Source organism: Rhineura floridana, chromosome 2 (genome assembly GCF_030035675.1).
Source record: "Rhineura floridana isolate rRhiFlo1 chromosome 2, rRhiFlo1.hap2, whole genome shotgun sequence".
In the NCBI taxonomy this organism is placed as follows: Eukaryota; Metazoa; Chordata; class Lepidosauria; order Squamata; family Rhineuridae; genus Rhineura; species Rhineura floridana.
The window spans coordinates 31,564,112-31,585,015 of NC_084481.1; the positions used below are offsets into that span (position 1 = coordinate 31,564,112).

The 20,904-nt window shown below is 39.6% G+C and overlaps 1 protein-coding gene and 1 pseudogene across 9 annotated transcripts in view; both read right to left on the reverse strand.

The window, feature by feature from the left end:
• GULP1 (GULP PTB domain containing engulfment adaptor 1) overlaps positions 1 to 20,904 on the reverse strand; it is a 334,104-nt gene that overhangs the window by 160,268 nt on the left and 152,932 nt on the right. For all 9 annotated transcript variants that reach the window (XM_061608241.1, XM_061608236.1, XM_061608244.1 and 6 more), the window contains one exon: positions 2,650 to 2,707. In XM_061608241.1, the coding sequence (XP_061464225.1) occupies positions 2,650 to 2,677 (28 nt within the window). In that variant the 5' untranslated portion in view covers positions 2,678 to 2,707. The remainder of the gene's footprint in view (positions 1 to 2,649; positions 2,708 to 20,904) is intronic.
• LOC133378578 (5S ribosomal RNA) lies at positions 5,983 to 6,106 on the reverse strand (annotated as a pseudogene).

The following is a 20,904-nucleotide window of genomic DNA, read 5'->3' on the forward strand; positions in this document are numbered from 1 at the left end:
AAAGAGTTCTTTTCCTTTCCGGAGCAGGGGAACTGGCTCCGGGCCTAAGGAGGAGCCAGCCCAGCCTGGCCTCCACAGCCACCGCCTCTTCACGCATGCGTGGCTGAGGGGGCCGCTACAAAGCCGGAGATCCACCAGTTTGACTGACATATGGCCGGAGGCCGGAGACGGCCCCATTTTCCCTGAGACTCTGGCAGAAAACCAGAGACCTGGCAACGCTAGTACCTATGTATGAGCCAATCAGCATGAAAAGGGAGCCTGTTAGCTTGTCCTTTCATGCTGATTGGAGCCAATCAGAGTGAAAGGAGGTGAGTCAGCCACTGAGAAGACTCTTCTCGGTAGCTAACACATAATCTTCCCCTTTCATGCTGATTGGCTCATAGGGGCGTCTCTTGTAGTGGAGTGTGGACTCATGAGATGATAGGGAGAGCAAGGGAGATGAGGGAAAGTGGGAAAGGGGGCATGACTGCAAGGGGGCATGGCCTGACTATCATGAAGGGACTCTGCACTTCTGAATTTGCCACTACACTACTGACAATTGATCTGAGTATGTAGTTTGATACCTCAAAAACAAAAACATAAATTATGTCTCTGTCTCTCCTTTGGCCAAATCTGATGCTGCACACGATAGAGCAGGCAGGAGGCCTATTTGCTTAGTCTACAGCAGATACATTTTCCATATGGATTGTATATATTTTGTATAGGGATGGAAAGATCTATCTGTTTCAGTTCTCTCGGTTTCTCATTTTTCCAGTGTTAAATTCAGTTCTCTACATTTCTACAGCGATCTGCGTTTTTTTTTTAAAAAAATCCTCATGAAAATTCTCCACCATTCTAGTATGAATTTCTCCAAATAAACACATTTTTGTAGGAAGATTTGACAAAGGTACACATTTTTGCAAGCCATTTCTCATCATTTCATGCCTTTTTGCATGTTATTTTGACGCATGTATTCATTTTATGCACACTTTCCCCTAATATATGCATTTTTGTAAATGTTGTTTAGTTGGCGAACTACATCCCAAAATTCTAATAAATGCGAATTTCGAAGGATGGCTGTGTTTCAGTTCTCATATTGTTTCAGAAATTGCAAATTTGATTAATTCTTCTTGAAATGCAAACTGAATCCTCACCCATCCCTAACTGTGCACAATGAATGCCACTGCTTTATAGATTTATGCAAGAAGGAAGAAGGTATTTCCAAAAATACTTCAATGTTTCCTCATTCAAGCATTTTACAATCTTTAAAATAAAAACAAGTATTAGGGAATCCCCCCATTACAAACACAGCTGTCCAAAAGCTATTAGTATGAACATATAAACAAACAATCTGATATGTTTGTTGCTAGATATGAGTCAGAATAGCATAAACAGATGTTTAATTTTAGTTCACAGATTTATCCTCAGAACCACAGTTCCACACATTAAGGAATTTTATTCATAACAGTTGCTTTCTTATCCACAATAACAAGAAAGTGAAAATAAAGGCAAACTTAAAATGGTGAAGTATGGAGTATTGTACTTTTTGCAGGGTTTTTCAATAAAATGCTTTTTCAAGGGGATTATGAAATCCAGAGTAAAGCAGAATTTTGAGGTTCCACCTTTTTTTAAAAAAAGGCTGATTTTTAACAATTGTCCTTAATTATAAGCATGTGGGCAGGGTTTTTTATTATTAATTATATATTTCCCCTTGGTATTGTTCTTTACCTTGCTTTCTTTTAGGTGCTCAAGAAATGGTAAATACCACCACCATCACATTCTGATAAAAGTACTGCCCAATTCATTTTGTCAAAATGCCTTCTTCAAGGGTAATAAGTTACTTTTTCAAAGGAACCACCATTTGTATAGGGGTGAATTTGCCCCATGCCATGCCCCAGCATGGAGGAAGACTTATGTAGGGGTCAGGCAAGAGCATCACATCATTCTTGTGATCAACGGATAGAAAGCTGCTGCATTACAAGGAAGTGCCACCCTTGGGGCTGGGCTGGCTCCTTCCGGTGGTATTTAGGGGGGACTGGGCTGGGATTTGACTCTCAAGTAAGCACCCCGAGGGACCCTTGAGAAAAGGTCATCTGATCAACCACCTTTTATTGCCATGTTCTTGGGACATGAAGGAACCATTCTGCTGAACGGCAGACAGGATAGCGGAGGCAGGGTGGGGAAGTACCCTCCACCCACATTCAGCTCATCTTCATGATGAGTTGGCAATGAGAACTTCGCCAAAGTTAAAAGAGGTGCTGGGGTTCAAGCCAGGTGGGTGCTGCCCAAAACCAGAGAGAAGGGCATCTGCATGCCCATTATGCTCTATGCAAATTCCAAGCCTGCAGTTATCTGATATGCCTTGCTAAAGAACTTTAGACTGCTTCATTTATTTATTAAATTTATATCCCACCTTTCCTCCCAGAAGGAGCCTAGGGTGGCAAATACATATCTCTTGAGTATTCACTCTGTGGGTGTGGGGCGAAAGAGGTACTTCTTCAGAGTTGTTGCTTACATGCAGTGTTTACATCTCCTTCTAACAGACATTTTATTATTCACCTTGGACAATGTCTTCCATTAATAACTTTGCCACGTGCCACCACTTTTGAGGTCTGTGTCTCTTTGTGATGCTTTCCTTTTTTCTAATATAATGCAAGTCAAACTGCTTACCTTTCTTCCTACTAAAAGCACGATTCATGATGAGAAATCACCCAGTGTGTAATTTAATCTAGAAAAAATGCATATAAATACGATTAAATATGACATTAATTTTACTATTAAGCAGTTTCAGGTATCAGATTCAAGTCACACCCCATTCAAAAGATTTTTGAAAACATAGTAATCCAATTATATGAAAAAGTAGATTTTAGCAAAAAAAGATTCAGGCAGCAGTCACAAAAATGTGTGTGTGTGGGGGGAGGAATTAAAGGTGCAGTCATAAACACACTTACTTGGGAATGCCATACTGATCTTCATTAGATTTACTTCCAAGTAAACATCTATTGGATCAGTCTGTGTAATGGCTTAAGCTCAATGCCAATTTTTGCTATATGATAAGGATGTTATACCATCTTTTAAAAGTAGATTTAATAGAAAGTGTACTTTTATAAAGTGAAACAGTCCTCAAGCAATGCCATGGGAAGAAATTGAAATACACTTCCCTGATTTTTCTTTTTTGCTGTGAGCCATGACTCAGCAGATGTTTACCTCTCCCACAATGAGAACTTTAGCACAATATTCTCAGTACTACTAATGGAAATATTGCTTCTGATTCATTAGGAATTATTGTACACCCAATTTGGTTCACATATTTAACAGTAAGAATAAAGTACTGCAATCTATTCTAGATACTGTACCTGAGTTATTTAGTTTTCCTAGCAGCTGTGGTCACATATATATTTTTCTTTTCACCAAACAATCTAATTTTATTTATATTTCTGACTGCAAATGATGACAGGTGAACACATTACATTTTATTCACATTAGTTCAACAGCTATTTATGTGTGCTATCTTTTAGTGTAACTATATCTGGAGATCTGAGAATATTAACATAGATAATACAAAATAATGAGTAGTAGTCCCTCAAACATTTGTATGTAATAGTAGAGTACTACTGTAGTGAACGTAGTATAGATTTTTTCCTGTTATTAGAACCTATAACAAGCAGTAAGAACTGATGTGAACAAAACTGAATATACTCTAATAATATTCAGCTTAACTAGAAGTGAAGTGTCTTGGTTATTCAAATAAATAGTAATTAAATTACTTACCATACACCTAAATAAATTTATTTCTCTGGAGCACTTTTAAAATTTGCATTTAATTGAAAGGCCATTGTTATTGAATTGTTTTAACTGAGATATGTAAAATTTGTGAAGCTTATGAATTAAATCACAACACACATAAGAGGAATTCACTAGCTTAATGGTTTATACATCTAAGATGAGACTTTTCTAAGGAATGCAATATCCCAGCTTACCAAATGACCATAAGATAGTGGCCCAATCTATGCTAATTTTAAGTAAGTGAAAAATATTATATTACACACATTTCAGTTAAAGTACAATTGAAACATCATTCCCTGTGGCAGAAAGCAAGGCACATAATAAAAAGCATATTTTCTAGTATGTCGTGTTATATGCAGCATAATGCAAGTAATAAATGCCAAGATTCAAAGAAGTACACATAAAGTATACAAAGTAATGATAACTTTCTCATTCCATTAGTGCAAGGATTTACCCTTGTGCAATAGAACTTCCCCCTTTTCCCTGTGTGCTCCTAAATTTGTTCTAGGGTTCCCGCATATTTGGGAAGGGTGCAGGATTGCACAGGGGCAGGAGAAGGGGGAAGTTCCATTGTGTAAATCTTTGCACAATGAGGACATTGGATACTGCCCAAAGGCACAACACCAGCTTTTCTCTCATTCTGCCCCCCAAAGGAACCCCTCAGATTGTACTGTTGCAGCTTTCTCTTTTTTAATTGCTGCAAGTTTAGAGTAATGCAGATTCCTCCATCCAGGGGTTTACAAAGTGTGAGTTACTACAAGAATAGTTAGCCATGAACCTGAGCCAACCAAACCTGATACAGTGTACACAGCTGGAACTTTTAATAGCATTCCACACTTTAATAGAAAACTTTTAATAGAGTAAAGGATTCTCACAGGATCATTTGGGGAAAGGAATTCCTGAAGGTGAGGTAGGAACCAAGGCAAAGCAGCATAGACTTCATTTCATAAATGAACACATGAACATGTGTGCATTTATAATACTTACAAAAATCACTACTCTCTCCCTAACCCAATTTACACATGGCTAATGGCCGTCATCCACCGGGTCTAAACTGCATTGATTTGAATTCATTTGCTCTTCAAATGCTCTTCTTGCCTGTTTGTACTGGCGTCTGAAACAGAGTGTGCTAGTAAGCTGACCATAAAAAAACCCAACCAACCTCCAAGGACCACAGTTGGGTAATATCTTTATTAGGACTAACCAAAAAGCAGAGCTTGGCAAAGTTACTTTTTTGAACTACAACTCCCATCAGCCCAATCCAGTGGCCATGCTGGCTGGGGCTGATGGGAGTTGTAGTTCAAAAAAGTAACTTTGCCAAGCTCTGCCAAAAAGTCACAAAAATGTGGCAAGTTCAGAAAACAAAGCCTTGCTTGTAACCTAGTTCTGTCCCACACAAAAACAAACTATATATACCCAGTCAATCACTGTGCTCTGCAGGTGAGGGCCTCCTGCAGATACCATCTTATCAGGAGGTTTGTTCTGCACGATATAGGAAACAGACCTTAAGTGTGGCGGCACCTACCCTGTGGAATTCCCTCCCCTTGAATATTAGGCAGGCGCCATCTCTGCTATCTTTTTGGCACCTTTTGAAGATTTTCAACAAGCCTTTTAAGTTGAGACCTATCCCAGTCTGCATCTGTGTTAGAATTGCTTGTAAATATTTTTTTAATAATGTTTTTAATCCTTTTTTAAATATGTTTTTAAAGCTTTTAAAAAATGTTTTTAACATTGTTTTGTTTTAATGTATTTTAAGGTCTGTTTTTATTATGTTTTAAAGTGTTTTTAGCGCTTCTGTTTGCCGCCCTCGGCTCCTGCTAGGAGGAAGGGTGGGATATAAATCAAATAATAAATAAATAAACTGGAGGTTGCTAGACAGGCAGGAAGCAAAAGTAAAGAGAAGCATGTCTGTGTTTACTTTGGCAAAGTTAAGATTTAATGTTGGAATATACACTAGATAAAAGAGTCAATTTAAGCCAGTTAGTGTAGTATGATCTAGTAGTTGGAGGAGATGTAATCTTCTAGCTACAAAGTCCATCTTCAGGTGGTAGAATATTATCTAACCTAACAACAACAACCCTTTTAAATAAGTTTGTTGTTGGTATATGCCTTCAAGTCGATTATGACTTATGGTGACCCTATACATCATTTTTGATATATTCATAGGGTTTTCATGGTAAAAAGTATTCAGAGGTGGTATACCATTGCCTTCCTCTGAGCCTATGGCACCTGGTATTCCCAGGCGGTCTCCCATCCTAGTACTAACCAGGCCGGACTTGACCCTGCTTAGCTTCCGAGATCAGATGAAATTGGGCATGTTCAGGGTAGTATGGCTGTAGTATAAATAAGTTTAGTACTATAAAAATACTATAGCAGGGTTGCCAACTTTTTGCTGCTCCCTCTCTGTGCCTTTATAAGCAGTTAGATTGGCAGACATTAGTATGTGTTCTTAGTTTTTAAGAAAAATCACCATTATTCCTGAGGTAAAAGAGAAGGAGAACTGCTACAAGAAGAGAGGGGTGGTTGGTAAAGGACAGGACTGTGGAGGTGCAGACCGTATCCCCTTGTGAGGGCTTCTGTTTCATCAGCTTCAGCTCATATCCTACAATACCACAGAAAATGTTAATTCTTTTCTCCATGCCATGAAAAGCTTCTGCCTTTTGGTTTCTGCAGATCAAGCTATTCTTAAGCTGCATAAAGTGTACATGAAGCTCTTTAGCTCTGTTTGGGACAGGGACTCCAGCACTTATGTTAGGAACTTCACACAGCTTTGTCCTGACAGATTGGGACAAAAAAGGTTTCACCTTCTTTACCATGTGAAGTTGTCTTCTTAACCACCATCATAAATCTAGAAATCCAGGCACAATGAAAAATCTAGAAAAACCCAAATACTAAAAATCTGTTCAACTGAGAAGGCTAATTGTCCCCCAAACATCAGCCTGGACAAGAAACATCAGCCCTCAATGCCACACTGCTCAGGCAAAACAGTACAAAATGCCATTCATGCAATACTGGGAACCTAGCATGAAGCACAGGGATATTTAACGCTTTGCCCCGTTGCTGCAGTCCCAATCTGAATCTGACCCTTTATGCCTGCTATTTGGATTGGAAGAAAAACTCCGGTTTGCACCAATGAAAACATTTATTTAATTGCAAATAGTGGAAAGCCTATTTAGCAAATGCTAATTGTGTGAATGAAATCTTGTCTTGTTTATTTGAAACTTATTTACTCCATTCTTTAGACAAAAGGGCTAGCAGAGTAACTTGCATAAACTCAATAAAAACAAGAAACTCACTGCCCACAGGTTTACAATCTAAGAGACAAACAAATTGCCTTTTCCTACTGAGGAAAACATGCCAAAGAACAAAAATAAAATCTGCTGACAATGACTGAAGTCTTGGCTCTTCGCTGAAGAGGTGGTGGAAGGGAAGGTGGTTGTAAAATCAGGGAAACAGCCTTTGTCTTTGCTTTGGTAATGTGAAACTGAGGGACAGGTGATCTCTCGCTTTCTCTCATGGCTGGTAGGGAGATTGGGCAAAATAAAAGCTGCTTACAATGACTGATCGATAGGTGATCTCTTGCTTTTTCCTATGGCTGGGGGGGATCTAATACATTCAGGAGGAGGAGGAGGCGGCAAAGGGGGATGTAGTGGGAGGGTACTGGGCAGAGGGAAAGCTGCTGTATTTTGTTAGATATAAGATAAAAATATCATTTTGGGGGGAGTAAAAATGAAATGGAAACAGCTGGAGATAGCAGAAGACAACTGAATATGAGGAGGAACTACTTGCCAGTTCAACAGAATGCAATCAAACAGAGTCACCAGTGGCTCCCATTCCTAATTACAACATGGGGGTCAGGGGACAAAGGATGCACCCATGTTGTAGAGGTTCTGTGTTATAAAGAAAACTGCACTGAAAGGGTTAAAGCCAGTGAGTACTGGTTCCTAGAGAGGCAAAACAACTGCCAGCATTGCAGCTGAGAAACAAAGTGGGAAGGAAGAAGCAGGAAGGGTAACATGGACAGAAAAACAAGTTAATAAAAATAAAGCTCCACAGACAGCAACGTAAGACCTTGGAGAAGGCTTAAGAGATAAGTGTCTCTTAGAGGAAAAAACACTAGGAAATAAAAGGGCAGGAGGGAGAGGAATGTCAGGAATTCTTTTTTTAAAAAATAAAGCTGAGAGGAAAAAAGACTCAAACACCAAGGGGAAGCAAATGGAGGACTCACCAGGAACAAGGAACACAGATGACCAATGCAGTATAACAAACAAAGAATAGGATAACAAGCAAAGCTGAAAAGCAAACAACAAAGTAAACCACCTGGATGAAGAGGCAGGAACTGTGTAAACTGCTATACTTTATGCAATATTTTACTTGGGGGACATTGTCACAGCCATGGTATATCTGAATCTGTGAAACAATGAGAAGCATTATAATGAGCTTTCACTGGATTTCCTATCATCTTTTAAAAGAGGATTTAAAATAAAAGTAATTTTATGAAGTGACAGCACACTTCAAGAAATTATATGAAAAGAAATATAAATATACATCCCTAACATATTTGCTATAAGCCACAATCCGAGAGATGCTTAACACTCTCATGCAATGGAACTGAAACTTGGTGGGATGACTCCCATTAGTGGAATACAGCAATTGAAGGATATAACCTTTTCAAAAAGAACAGAAGGAATAGAAAGGGAGGTGGAGTTGCGCTATATGCTAAACATATATATCCCTGCACAGAAATACAGGAGGATGAGCTTGGTAGCCCCACTGAGAGTATCTGGATTAAAATTAATGGGGCAAGAAATAAAAGGAACATGGTGATTGGAGTTTACTACTGACCACCCAATCAAAAAGAAGACAAGGATGAAACATTTGAAAAGCAAATTGTCAATATTTTGAGGAGGCATGATATAGTAGTAATGGGGGACTTCAATTATCCTGATATCTGTTGGGACACAAATTCTGCCAAGCATGGCCCCTCCAAGAAATTCCTGACTTGTGTTGGAAATAACTTTCCAGGAAGCAACTAGAGGATCAGCTATCCTTGACTTCTAACCAATAAATATGCCTTCGTTGATGATGTGGTATTATGGGAACTCTGTGAGAAAGTGACTACGCTATACTTGAATTCTTGATTTTAAAGGAAGTAAAAGCTGAAAGTAGCCATGTGCGTACCCTGGGTTTCAGGAAAGCTGATTATAATTAACTCAGAACAATGGTAAGTAAGATTCCATGGCAAGCAACCCTAATGACAAAAGGAGTCCAAGATGGGTGGGAGTTCTAAAGGCACAATGGCAAACAATGCCAACAAAGAAAAAAGGGAAAGACAGCAGTAGTCAGTGTGGCTTCACAAAAAGCTTAGAGATGACCTTAAAACAAAAAAGGTTACATATAGGAAGTGGAAGGAAGGCTAGGCCACAAAGAAAGAGTATAGATAGGTAGCATGGAATTGCAGGGATGGCATCAGGAAGACTAAAACTGAGAATGAGCTGAGGTTAGCGAGAGATGCCAAAAGCAACAAAACACCTTCTTCATGTACATCCATAGTAAAAGACAGAGAAAAGAAATGGTGGCACAGGAATTAAATGAGGATGGCAAAATGATAACAGATGACAATGGCAGAAGTGCTCAGTTCCTACTTTGACTCAGTCTTCTCCCAAAATAAGTCTCTATGACCCTCCTTGGAAACGTGAAGTTGAAGGGGCAGAATTTTAGCTTGAGATTGATAGACAAATGGTCAAAGATTATTTAATCATTTTGAAAGAGTTCAAATCTGCAGGACCCAATGAACTGTATCCTAGGGTATTGAAGGAGCTGGCTGAAGAACTCTCAGAACTGCTATCTACTATCTTTGCGAAATTGTGGAGGATGGGTGAAGTGCCAGATGACTGGCTAATGTTGTCCCTATCTTCAAAAAGGACAAAAAGGAGTAACCTGGGAACTACAGACAGTCAACCTGACATCAATCCCTGGGAAAATTCTGGAGCAGATTATAAAGTGGTCAGTCTGTAAGTACCTTGAAACCAATGCAATGATTACTGGAAGCCAACATGGATTTATCAAGAATAAATCCTGCCAGACTAATCTTATTTCTCCCTGGTAGACTGTGGAAATGCTGTGGATATAATATATTTTGACTTCAGCAAAGCTTTTGACAAAGTGCTCCAAATATTCCGATTAGCAAGCTAGCTAAATATGGGCTGGATGAAACACTTATTGGGTGGATCCAGTTGGCTACAGAATCATGCAGAAAGAGTGCTTAATAATGGTTCCTTCTCAAACTGGGGGGAAGTAACGAGCGGAATACCACAGCGTTCAGTCCTGGGCCCAGTGCTTTTCAACATTTTTATTACTGACTTGGATAAGGAGGTGCAGGGAATGCTTATCAAATTTGCAGATGAAACAAAATTAGAAGGGCTAGCTAATACCCTGGAAGACAGCAAAAAAATTCAAAGGGATCTTGATAGGCTGGAGCATTGGGTTGAAAACAACACAATGAAATTTAAGAGAGATAAGTGCAAAGTTCTATATCTAGGAAAAAGAAACCAAATGCACAGTTATAAGATGGGGGATACTTGGCTCAACAATATAACATGCGAGAAGGATTTTGGGATTTTTGTTGATCACAAGCTGTATATGAGCCAAAAGGCTGAAGTGATTGCAAAAAAGGCAAAAGCTATTTTAGGTTGCATTAACACAAGTATAGTTTCCAAATCAAGTATAGTATTAGTTCTGGACACTGCACTTTAAGAAGGATGCGGACAAGCTGGAACAGGTTCAGAGGAAGGCAACAAGGATGATCAGGGGACTGGAAATAAAGCCTATGAGGAGAGACTGAAAAAACTGCATGTTTAGCCTTGAGAAGAGAAAACTGAGGGGAGATATGATAGCAGTCTTCCAGTACTTGAAAGGATGCCACACAGAGGAGGGCCATGGTCTCTTTTTGTCAGGACATGTAATAATGTCCTCAATTTACAGGAAGCCAGATTTTGACTGAACATCAAGAAAAACTGTTAAGAGTGGTACGACAATGGAACCAATTACCTAGGAAAGTGGTGGGCTCTCCAATGCTGGAGGCATTCAAGAGGCAACTGGGCAACCCCCTGTTGGGTATGCTTTAAGTTGGATTCCCACATTGAGCAGGGGGTTGGGCTCAATGGCCTTATAGGCCTCTTCAAACTCTACTATTCTGTGATTCAACTTGGGTTGGATCTTGGCCAATATTTTCAGTAAAGGATTCATCCAGTCCATCAACCAGGTCAGCTATCTGTTTGGAACATAACCAGCTCTCAATCAGGTGAAAAAAAAAAAAGATGTACAGTTGAGTGTAAATATGCAGTTAATACTGAGGGTGGTATGCAGGCCTTCCCTTAGCATGTGCGGGGCCCGGGGCAAAAGCATAGATGGGCCCCCCCCACATTTGCTCCGGGTCACTGTCTTTGTCTTGGCCGAGTCGCCATAGGTGCGCAAGCACCAGTCCTGGAACTGCCAGCCCAGCTCACTGTCCCTGGGGTGGCTACCACTCGCTGACTGCAGCAGGAGTGGCGGTGGTGGCGGCGCCTTTGGCATGGCGGGTGTTCGGGCAGGCGAGCGAGCCCCTGTCCCAGGTGGAGACAAACAGAGCAAACACTGTGCCATGCTTGGCGTGGCAAAGGCGAGCAGGCAGGGAGGGAGGAGTCGGCTGGTGAGCAGATCGCCAAGCGCGGGGGGCCCCCAAAGCGCGGGACCCAGGGCAACTGCCCCGCTTCCAAGTGCCTAGGGGCAGCTCTGGTGGTATGTAACTAAATAATTGCACAAGTATAATGACTTCCATTTGTGGAATGGGAATTTCCCTCTCTTGTTCCCTACAGTTATGGGTGACTTAAGATATCTAGACAAGAACTGGACCTAAAGAACTGCATTCTTAGCTTCTCATTCCCAAGAGAGCTTTGGGCTTGTGTTTCTTCAGCAACCACTTACCCCAACATCTAGTTTAAAACTCCCATACCGGGACAGATTTCTATAGAGGGAACTTTCAAAAGCAAATTGTGATATGGCATGAGGGGGGGGGGAGTCAACAACCCCACTGGCAAGCAGAAGCCTTTGACTTTGGGTAAAGTATGATCTTTGGAGTCCGACTAATTTCTTCTCAAGACAACTAATTATTGTTCTATATGTTAAGGGGAAATATTGTGTGTCTTCATATACCAATATCCCATATATATGAAAACATGGCATAGAACTACATCACCCCACTCACGTGACTTAAAACCTCCCCTGTTCTCTTCCCTATTCCCACTCTCACCTAGCATGTTCTATCCATTTACCAAAACCCTCAGCAGATTCTGCAAGCCTGACCCATGACAATTCATGAAATGCAAGAACTAAATGTATAACAACAAAAAAGAAGCTTCCCTCTTCCTAGGTCTCCTCTCAGCTCCTTTCCCAAATTCATATTAGTTTGACTTAACTGGTGAACATATTCATTTCCAACACTTCTAGCATATTCAGGAATGGAATTATCATTGCAAACACAACCAACAAAATATGGAATAAATCAATAAATGATGGACATTATAAGAACTCTGGTGTCAACTCTAACTAATATCGCTTTCAGCAAATACATTTCCTCCCTAATAGCTATTAACAACAACTGAGGAATGGAAACACAGTAACCACCACAACTCTTCTAAATGTTCAGAATTTAACTTTCCATCCATTAGGGGAAAAAATAACTGTTGCTGGGAAATAACTATTAAATATCTTCTTCAGGATGCAATATCAAACCATGCTTCAAGGCCTATTTGAGAAAATCAGTTTTTGCAAAGCTTTTTGAAAGGTATGCTGCATATTAGCTAATTAACCAGATAGCAAGAGACTGTACTTAGACAAGAGACTGTACCTCCTGTACAAAAGCATAAAAACATTACAACAAAGCTAACTGAATAAAAAGCATTTAACAGCACAAAAGTGGGTGGAACTGAAACAATTTCTTATTACTAAGATCAGGCCCTGATTCACCCTGGAAAAGCAATTTCATGCTTTACACATTCCATAAGCAAGCAGCAAGACACTGATTTCCTGGCAGCTGGGTAGTAAAAGCTTGCTCTAGATGCACACAGAGAGAATTTTGCTACCCAGCCGCTGTCCAGCTGCCATAATGCATAGATAGTGGAATTTAACTCACATATACAGGCCATATATGGAGACAATAGTCAAGAAATCAGAAGAAGGCTAGGACTGGGGAGGGCCGCTGTGAGAGAACTAGAAAAGGTCCTCAAAGGTCCACAAAGATGTATCACTGAACACTAAAGACAGGATCATTCAGACCATGGTATTCCCGATCTCTATGTATGGATGTGAAAGTTGGACAGTGAACAAAGCAGATAAGAGAAAAATCAACTCATTTGAAATGTGGTGTTGGAGAAGAGCTTTGTGCATACCATGGACTGCAAAAAAGACAAATAATTGGGTGTTAGAACCAATTAAACCAGAACTATCACTAGAAGCTAAAATGATGAAACTGAGGTTATCCTACTTTGGACACATCATGAGAAGACAGGATTCACTAGGAAAGACAATAATGCTGGGAAAAACAGAAGAGAGTAGAAAAAGAGGAAGGCCAAACAAGAGATGGATTGATTCCATAAAGGAAGCCACAGACCTGCTTACAAGATCTGAACAGGGTGGTTCACGACAGATGCAGTCGGACGTTGCTGATTCATAGGGTCGCCATAAGTTGTAGTTGACTTGAAGGCACATAACAACAACATACAGGTTTTGACAGACTCAAGATATTTTTTCAAAACTTCTGCCTGCCTCACCAAAAAGAACTTGCATTTTCATGCTATTTAAAACCATATTCCTGCCAAACCATGTTATCCATCATTCAAATGCTACAGTGATGCTAACAGTTGTCCTGGTTTTGTAATATATTGTATTTGTTAGTTGTAAAGTAATTGCAGTTACAGTCAATGTTACTAGTTGGCACTAGTGATACTAGAGCTATATAACATGAACCAAGTCCAGTAAAATGTTATTACTCAAAAGACTAGATTGTGTGTCTACTACTTCTCACACAGCACCCACCACAGAACATTACAGGTTTCATACCACAAGCATCAGACATCTCATGGTACAGAAAACCCTCCTTTCCAGGCCTACATACAAAGTTCATAAAATATTAATTAAACCCCCTTTGAATTTTTCAATGCCTGCCAGATCCATTTAATAGCTTCTGGTGAATAAAACTAGAATGATTTCTCAGAAGGATCTAAAATCATCAGTAAGTTTCTTTTGTTGATGACACATGATACAGTCTAGGATTGTTGTTAGTCATATGAAAGTTGCTCAATGGATGGAAAACAATGCCAACTTCATAATAATTTCTCTATAAATTACATTACTATCTTCCCAAGCTAATTAGGCTAAAAGAATAAGTTGGCCGAGGCAACCTATTGAATTGTATGATTTTTACTTTTGTTGCATTTTGGATAGGGCTCAAACAAACTTTTAAAAGGATTATACAATATGTACAAATTTGTGGGAATGTGCATCACACATCACATAACCCCTGAACAAAATTCACTCCCAGACAAGGATATTATAATAATTTAAGGTTGGAAAATGCAGCTCTGATCCTTTGAAGCTAAAATGCACTAGATTTTAGATTGTTCAACCTCAGGAGGTTCTGCACACTTGATGTATGCAGAAAAACAACAATTTGTAAGCTGAAACAAAAAACTTCAAAGAGATCACCAAGGACAGATTCTTCCCCTTGCTCTAACTGAGGGATCTGCAACTCATCCAGCCCCCCTCCTTGGTTCCCTTGAGGGAGCTGGGGCTCGACAATCTATAACAAATAAGGACATCATCACTATGCAAGAGTCCTTATATGTGAAAGTAAAATATATGCATCTAACCTCAGGGGTTCCTGCAGTTCAGAAATACAAATGTTGCTGGAGTTAGTTAAGGGGGCTTTAGAAAATAATTAGCAGGAATTACAGGAAATTACTGGGATACAGGGACAACAAAGAATGGAGTTACAGCAGAACTGGCAAGTATTAAGTCAAATTATGAAAGAGAGAACGTTTAGTAAACCAAGGGAAGCCCTCCAGATATTACTGGGCTCATCAGCACCAGTCTCATGACCAATGATAAAGGGTGATGGGAGCTGTAGTCCAACAACATTTGGAGGGCATCACATTGGCTACTCCTGCAGTAAACTAACAATGTACTCATTGGTACAGAGTAAGGATGTTTCTTATTCTCTTATGGCTGCTTCTTCATTATGCACAACACATCTACTTTTTAAAATGAACAAAATAGCTTTTAAATATAAGATGCTTAATACATCTGTAGCTGTAACCTAATTTTCTTAACTACGTTAGCAGAAAGGTCACACCATTTCCTTGCAAAATTTAATCATCATATAAATGTTCAGGAAGGAATATTTGCCTGTTCTTACTGACCAATACCTCTGAGAATATTTTTACTTTAAATATATACAATTAGTAAATACAAAAACAATTGGCTATTTTCTCTCCTTGGATTTTGCATCAGTAAGTGCTGTAAGTTTTGAAGTTCCATGGCTTTTATTATTTTATTCATTAAAATTAATTTTCAAGGCCACCTTTCAGTCCAAATGAATCTCATGGCAGTGCACAACAGAAGGTAAAACCACATGACACAATTAACATCAATTAATCAATATTGATTGGCTTCTTCGGTGTTGGAAATTTCATGATCAAATGATAACCTGGATGTGTGAAAAAGACATCACAGATTAAAAAGTAGTTCTCAAATGGAGGGAGATAAGACATTTAGCTGCAACTCCCTGAGTGATGTATAGACATACAAGCATGATGAATTCTCTGTGATAATGTAACTCAAAGAGAGACATTGGAGCTCCCTTCATCTCTATTATTTATTATAAAAGTTGCTGAAATGGATGCAGCTTGTTGAGAACATGGGAAAGCCACATAAAGCCCAAGAGACACATGTGGCCAAGCATTCCCACTGGCCTCTGCAAATATGTCTTTAACAATGGACTGGTCATTCTAGAGAAACACTTCTTGGCAACAAGCTATGTCAGCCTGGATTGACAGAGCCTTGAATCAGCTACCACAGCACTAAATAAGTTTTCTGATTATGATACACATAAAATTGGCATTAAGAAAACCTTAGCAGACAAAGCCTTATTTAATATAGCTAAACAGAAGGTTATGGAGATTAAGCTCCTTGATTAAATTATGTATGGGAATTTGTACTAAAAGCATGATGCATGACTTGTGCACTGTTAGGATTATTAGAATGTTTAAAGCCTTATATCAGTGCATAATAAATCTTGTGGTAATTGTTTATTGCCATTTTTTTACTAAAGTAATTGAAGAAAAGTAGAATCACAATATAATGGGCGATTTCCAACCTTAGGGTAGACCCACTGAAATGAATTGGATTCATGTCTATTATTTCAGTGGGTCTACACTGAGTATAACCAATGATGGCTACTAATCTATATAATTTAGTAGATGTTATTTATTTATTTTATTTATTTGATTAAAAACATATTTCAAAAAATCTCAAACCAATATTATATAAAAATAATTTTAAGTTGTATCTTTTTAATAAAACATTTTCATTTGATTGCTACCACTCACCATAGGCTCAGAGGCAAATGTTACCAAATTCTTCCAAGCTACACAGGAAGTGGATTGGACTGTGAAAGACCAATCCAATATCTCAGAGAGGAGGTCAGCTCCCCTGCTCCACTGGTGCATTCACTATAGCTGCCCAATTTCCCTGCTTTTCAAAGTTTGATATAAATATCTGTGGGCTATAGGTACATTCTCAAGCTGCAAGGTTTTTTCTGTATTAGTGAATTTCTCTGCTTTTTAATCTGGAAGGTAAGAAATGTGATCCTGTCCAAGTTTGCTGAGAATGGATTGATCATTTGAATGCTTATTGAGTTCAATAGAATTTACTCCCCTGCAATTATGCTTTGCAAAGGTGACTGACCACAAGGGAGGATGAAGGAGAGATGAGGAGGGGGGAGGGGAGCCGGCATGAGGGGGAAGAGAGGAGGAGGGCAGGTTGATTATCTGCATGCTTATTGAGTTCAATGGGATTTACTACCGTGCAGTTATATTAGGATAGGTGAAGCTTGCTATAGGGGAGGAGAAGGGGGAGGGAGGGAGGGGAAAGGCAGGGTTGATCAATTGCATGCTTATTGAGTTAAGTGAAATTTATTCCTCTGCAATTATGCTTAGGATAGGTGAAACTGACCTGGGGGAGGGGCAGGGAGGAAATTGGGTGGGTAGGCACTGGGCAGAGAGAAAGCCCATTTCCTTCCAAAAGGAAAACATTGTTAACAGTATCATGATTTTTCGGGTCCTCCCATCTCCTTATTTTATAGCAAACCCATATTGTCTCCCATCCAAATTTAAGCTAAAGCTGTCTCTGGCCACATCCACACCAGACATTTATTCCACTTTAAACAGTCATGACTTCCCCTAAAGAATCCTGGAAAGTGTAGTTTTTGAAAGGAGCAGAGAACTGTTAGGAGATGCCCTATTCCCCTCACAGAGCTACAATCCCCAGAATTCTCTGGGAAGAGGGGCTGACTGGTAAACCACTCTGACCACTGGAGCTCTGTCAGGAGAACAGGAGTCTCCTAACAACTCTCAGCACCTTTCACAAACTACACTTCCCAGGATTCTTTTGGGAAAGCCACAGAATGTTTAAAGTAGAATAAATGTCTAGCGTGGGTGTGGCTCTGATTAGCCAAGCCAAACAGCTATTAGTCTGGTTTTTAGAACACTGATGGTTGGTTGAGCATTCCTGCGCTTATCATAGACTCCAATGTTAATTTTCTTTAATTAAAAATCAGCTATGCATTTTTTTAAACTTTTAAACTTCAGAAAATGAAAGTCAGACTATGGGGCAAGGTGAGTAATAGAATTACAGGTATTCTGTGAACATGGCTGATTTTTAATTAAGTTCAACAAATTATGAGACCACTGACAGAAAAAAGTCCAAGAGGAGTCTGGATTTTTTCACTCATTTTACACTTTAAACTCTGTATTCTCTCTGTGTGTTTTGTGTATCACCATGAAAACTTAGAGGGTTGTTAAGCAAGCGTTCCTGAGTTCAGGACTATAGGTTTTGAAAGATTTTGTTTGTTGAAAGATTACTATGGGAAGTAATAATAATATAATAATAAAATTTTATTTATTGGTCGCCTATCTGTCCAAGTTAATGGACACTCTAGGCGACTTACAACCATAAAACAATATACAATACACAAGATACAAAATATAACACAACACAATCTTAATCAGCCTTAAAACCAATATCCAGTTTAAAACATCCTAAAACTAATCCTCCCCAACCCCATAGGCCTGCCTGAATAGCCAGGTCTTTAGGGCTCGGCGAAAACCTAGCAGGGAGGGAGCGTGTCGAAGATCGAAAGGAAGGGAGTTCCAGAGGGTGGGGGCCACAATCGAAAATGCCCTCTCTCTGGTCCGCACCAGCCTAGCTGTTCTAACCGGTGGGACCGTGAGAAGGTCTTGTGAGGCTGATCTTGTCAGGCGGCATACTTGGTGATTCTGGAGGCGCTCCTTCAGATAAGCTGGGCCGAAACCGTATAGGGTTTTAAAGGTCAATACCAACACCTTGCATTGGGCCCGGTACACAACTGGTAGCCAGTGAAGATCTATCAAGACTGGAGTGATGTGATCACGGCGACGGCAGTGTTTGATCAAGCGCACCGCCGCGTTCTGTACCAGCTGTAATTTCCGGACTGTCTTCAAGGGTAACCCCATGTAGAGCGCATTACAGTAGTCCAAGCGAGAGGAGACCAGGGCATGTACCACCTGTGGGAGCAGATGAATAGGGAGGTAGGGTTGCAGCCGTTGTATCAGATGTAATTGATACCACGCTGCCCGACTCAGAGCCGAAACCTGAGCCTCCATGGACAGCTGGGAGTCAAGAATGACCCCAAGGCTGCGGACCTGGTCCTTCAAGGGTAATCTCACCCCATTAAGCACCAGGTCTATAATACCCAACCTCCCTCTGTCTCCCACGAGCAGCACCTCGGTCTTATCGGGATTCAGCTTCAGCCGGTTCTCTCCCATCCATCCACTTACGGATTCCAGGCACTTGGACATGGCATCTACAGCCAACTCAGGTGAGGACTTAAAGGAGAGATAGAGCTGAGTGTCATCCGCATATTGGTGACACTGCAGCCCAAAACTCCTGATGATAGCCCCCAGCGGCTTCACATAGATGTTAAACAGCATGGGAGAGAGGAAGTAGTAGAATGACATGAGGTATTTTCAGTTTAACATGGCGGAATGTGAAAAATCCACGCTGTATAATAACTAATGTTTCTTAGCAGTTATCTGGTGCCTAAACCCAGACTCAAACACCTCATACCAAAACTGGAGAGCTCCTTCAAAATAAGTGATTCAATAATGTGCTAAGGGGATGATAGTGTGTGGCCTGTCACCTTTCAGAAACTATGGGATGGGTGGCTTTCTCAATGAACTCCCCCAGTCAAGAATAACATCATGGGTGTAGTGTTTCCAGTTACCCCACCATCTCCAGCCTTTGGAGGACTTGTAAGAAGTTGCTGCAAGATTGGACTTTGAATAACATAATGGGTGTGGTGTCTTTAGGAACAAAGTTGAAACTGTCTAATTCCCTCTTATTTTTGCTGTATTGCCAAGAAGTTTAAAGTTGCCTGCCAACAGATGTAATATTATATTTATTGTATTGAAAATGTTTTGGTGTTTGTTGGGATATTTGCTTTTATGTTGCTGTTTTATTATTTTTGTTATTATGAAATTGTTTTTGTAATTGCTGTTTACTTTGTTGTAAGCCCTTTTAGCACAATTTTTTGTGGGAAGGCAGCATACAAATAAAATGATGATGATGATGAAAATAAGCAATCACAAGCTGAGCTCAAACTTTCCTGAATTGTAGTCATGACTCAAAATTACTTGCAATGGGATCAGTGCCCTCTCCCATCCAATAACCCTCAGTGGAACAACATCCAGGCCTATATGTTGAGCTTCTCCTCAGCATACTCAGGTTGCCACTGGAGAGACTGTAAAACAGTTCCTGGTATCTTTCAGCTTAATGACTTGAACAGGGGGACTGTAGTAACTCAGTTTCCCAAGCTCCCTGGTAGCAATGGATTCCTCTACACATACTATATTCCAAATGATAAAGTGGTGCAGCAGTTAATTCAAACACTAGAATCATGTGGATAGGTACCCCAGTACCATTGTAACTAGAACGTTTGTTGCTATCAACACATTTGCTGCTAATTATTATAAGCCTAAAGTTCCCAAATTGTGGTCCATGGGCCACCACTGGTCTGCAAGCTTCATTCAACTGGTCCATGGCATGTCCATATTAAATATTCACATGTTTTATTGTTTCACAGTTTGATACAATTTGTAATACATTAAAATACAATATAAGAAATAAAAGAAGCAATAAAAATACAATTCAGAATCTCATGTGAATATTTAATGTGGCCATGTCATGAACCACCTTAATGAATTTTGTGGATCACTGATGGTCCACGGACCACAGTTTGGGAACCCTTGCTTTAGACTGAGTACACCACCTAGTACAGTGCATTACAATTGCTACGACAGAAAAATCATTAAGTGGTCCACCAAGACCCTCAGCAGTTTTCAAGTAGTCCATGGGGGGAAAAGTTTGGGAACCACTGTTATTTAGGGATTGTGGTTTTAATTTTAAATTATTGTGATTGTTTTTTTTAAAGTATATTTTTAAGATATAATAAATCTTAATCTGAAATGCCAAATAAATACAAATTGGATAAATGAATTACTCCTAAACAATGGACATTTGTGGAACTTTCATATTCTGTAAGACCACTGAAGTTTACAATGCAGTAAAAGAATCAACTTAATCCAACTTAATCAGACAAATGCTGAGAGGCATTCAATGCCACATTTGTATTTCATAGTAATTTTTTTTAAAAAAGCCATCTAGTACCCATGGTGCAATTATGCAGAGAAGAAAATAATTCTGTCTTGCATTTTAAAAAGTTGAGGTTGTAGAAAACACCAACAATGTTTATTTAAAGATTTACTACACAAATTAGATAAGTAAGAC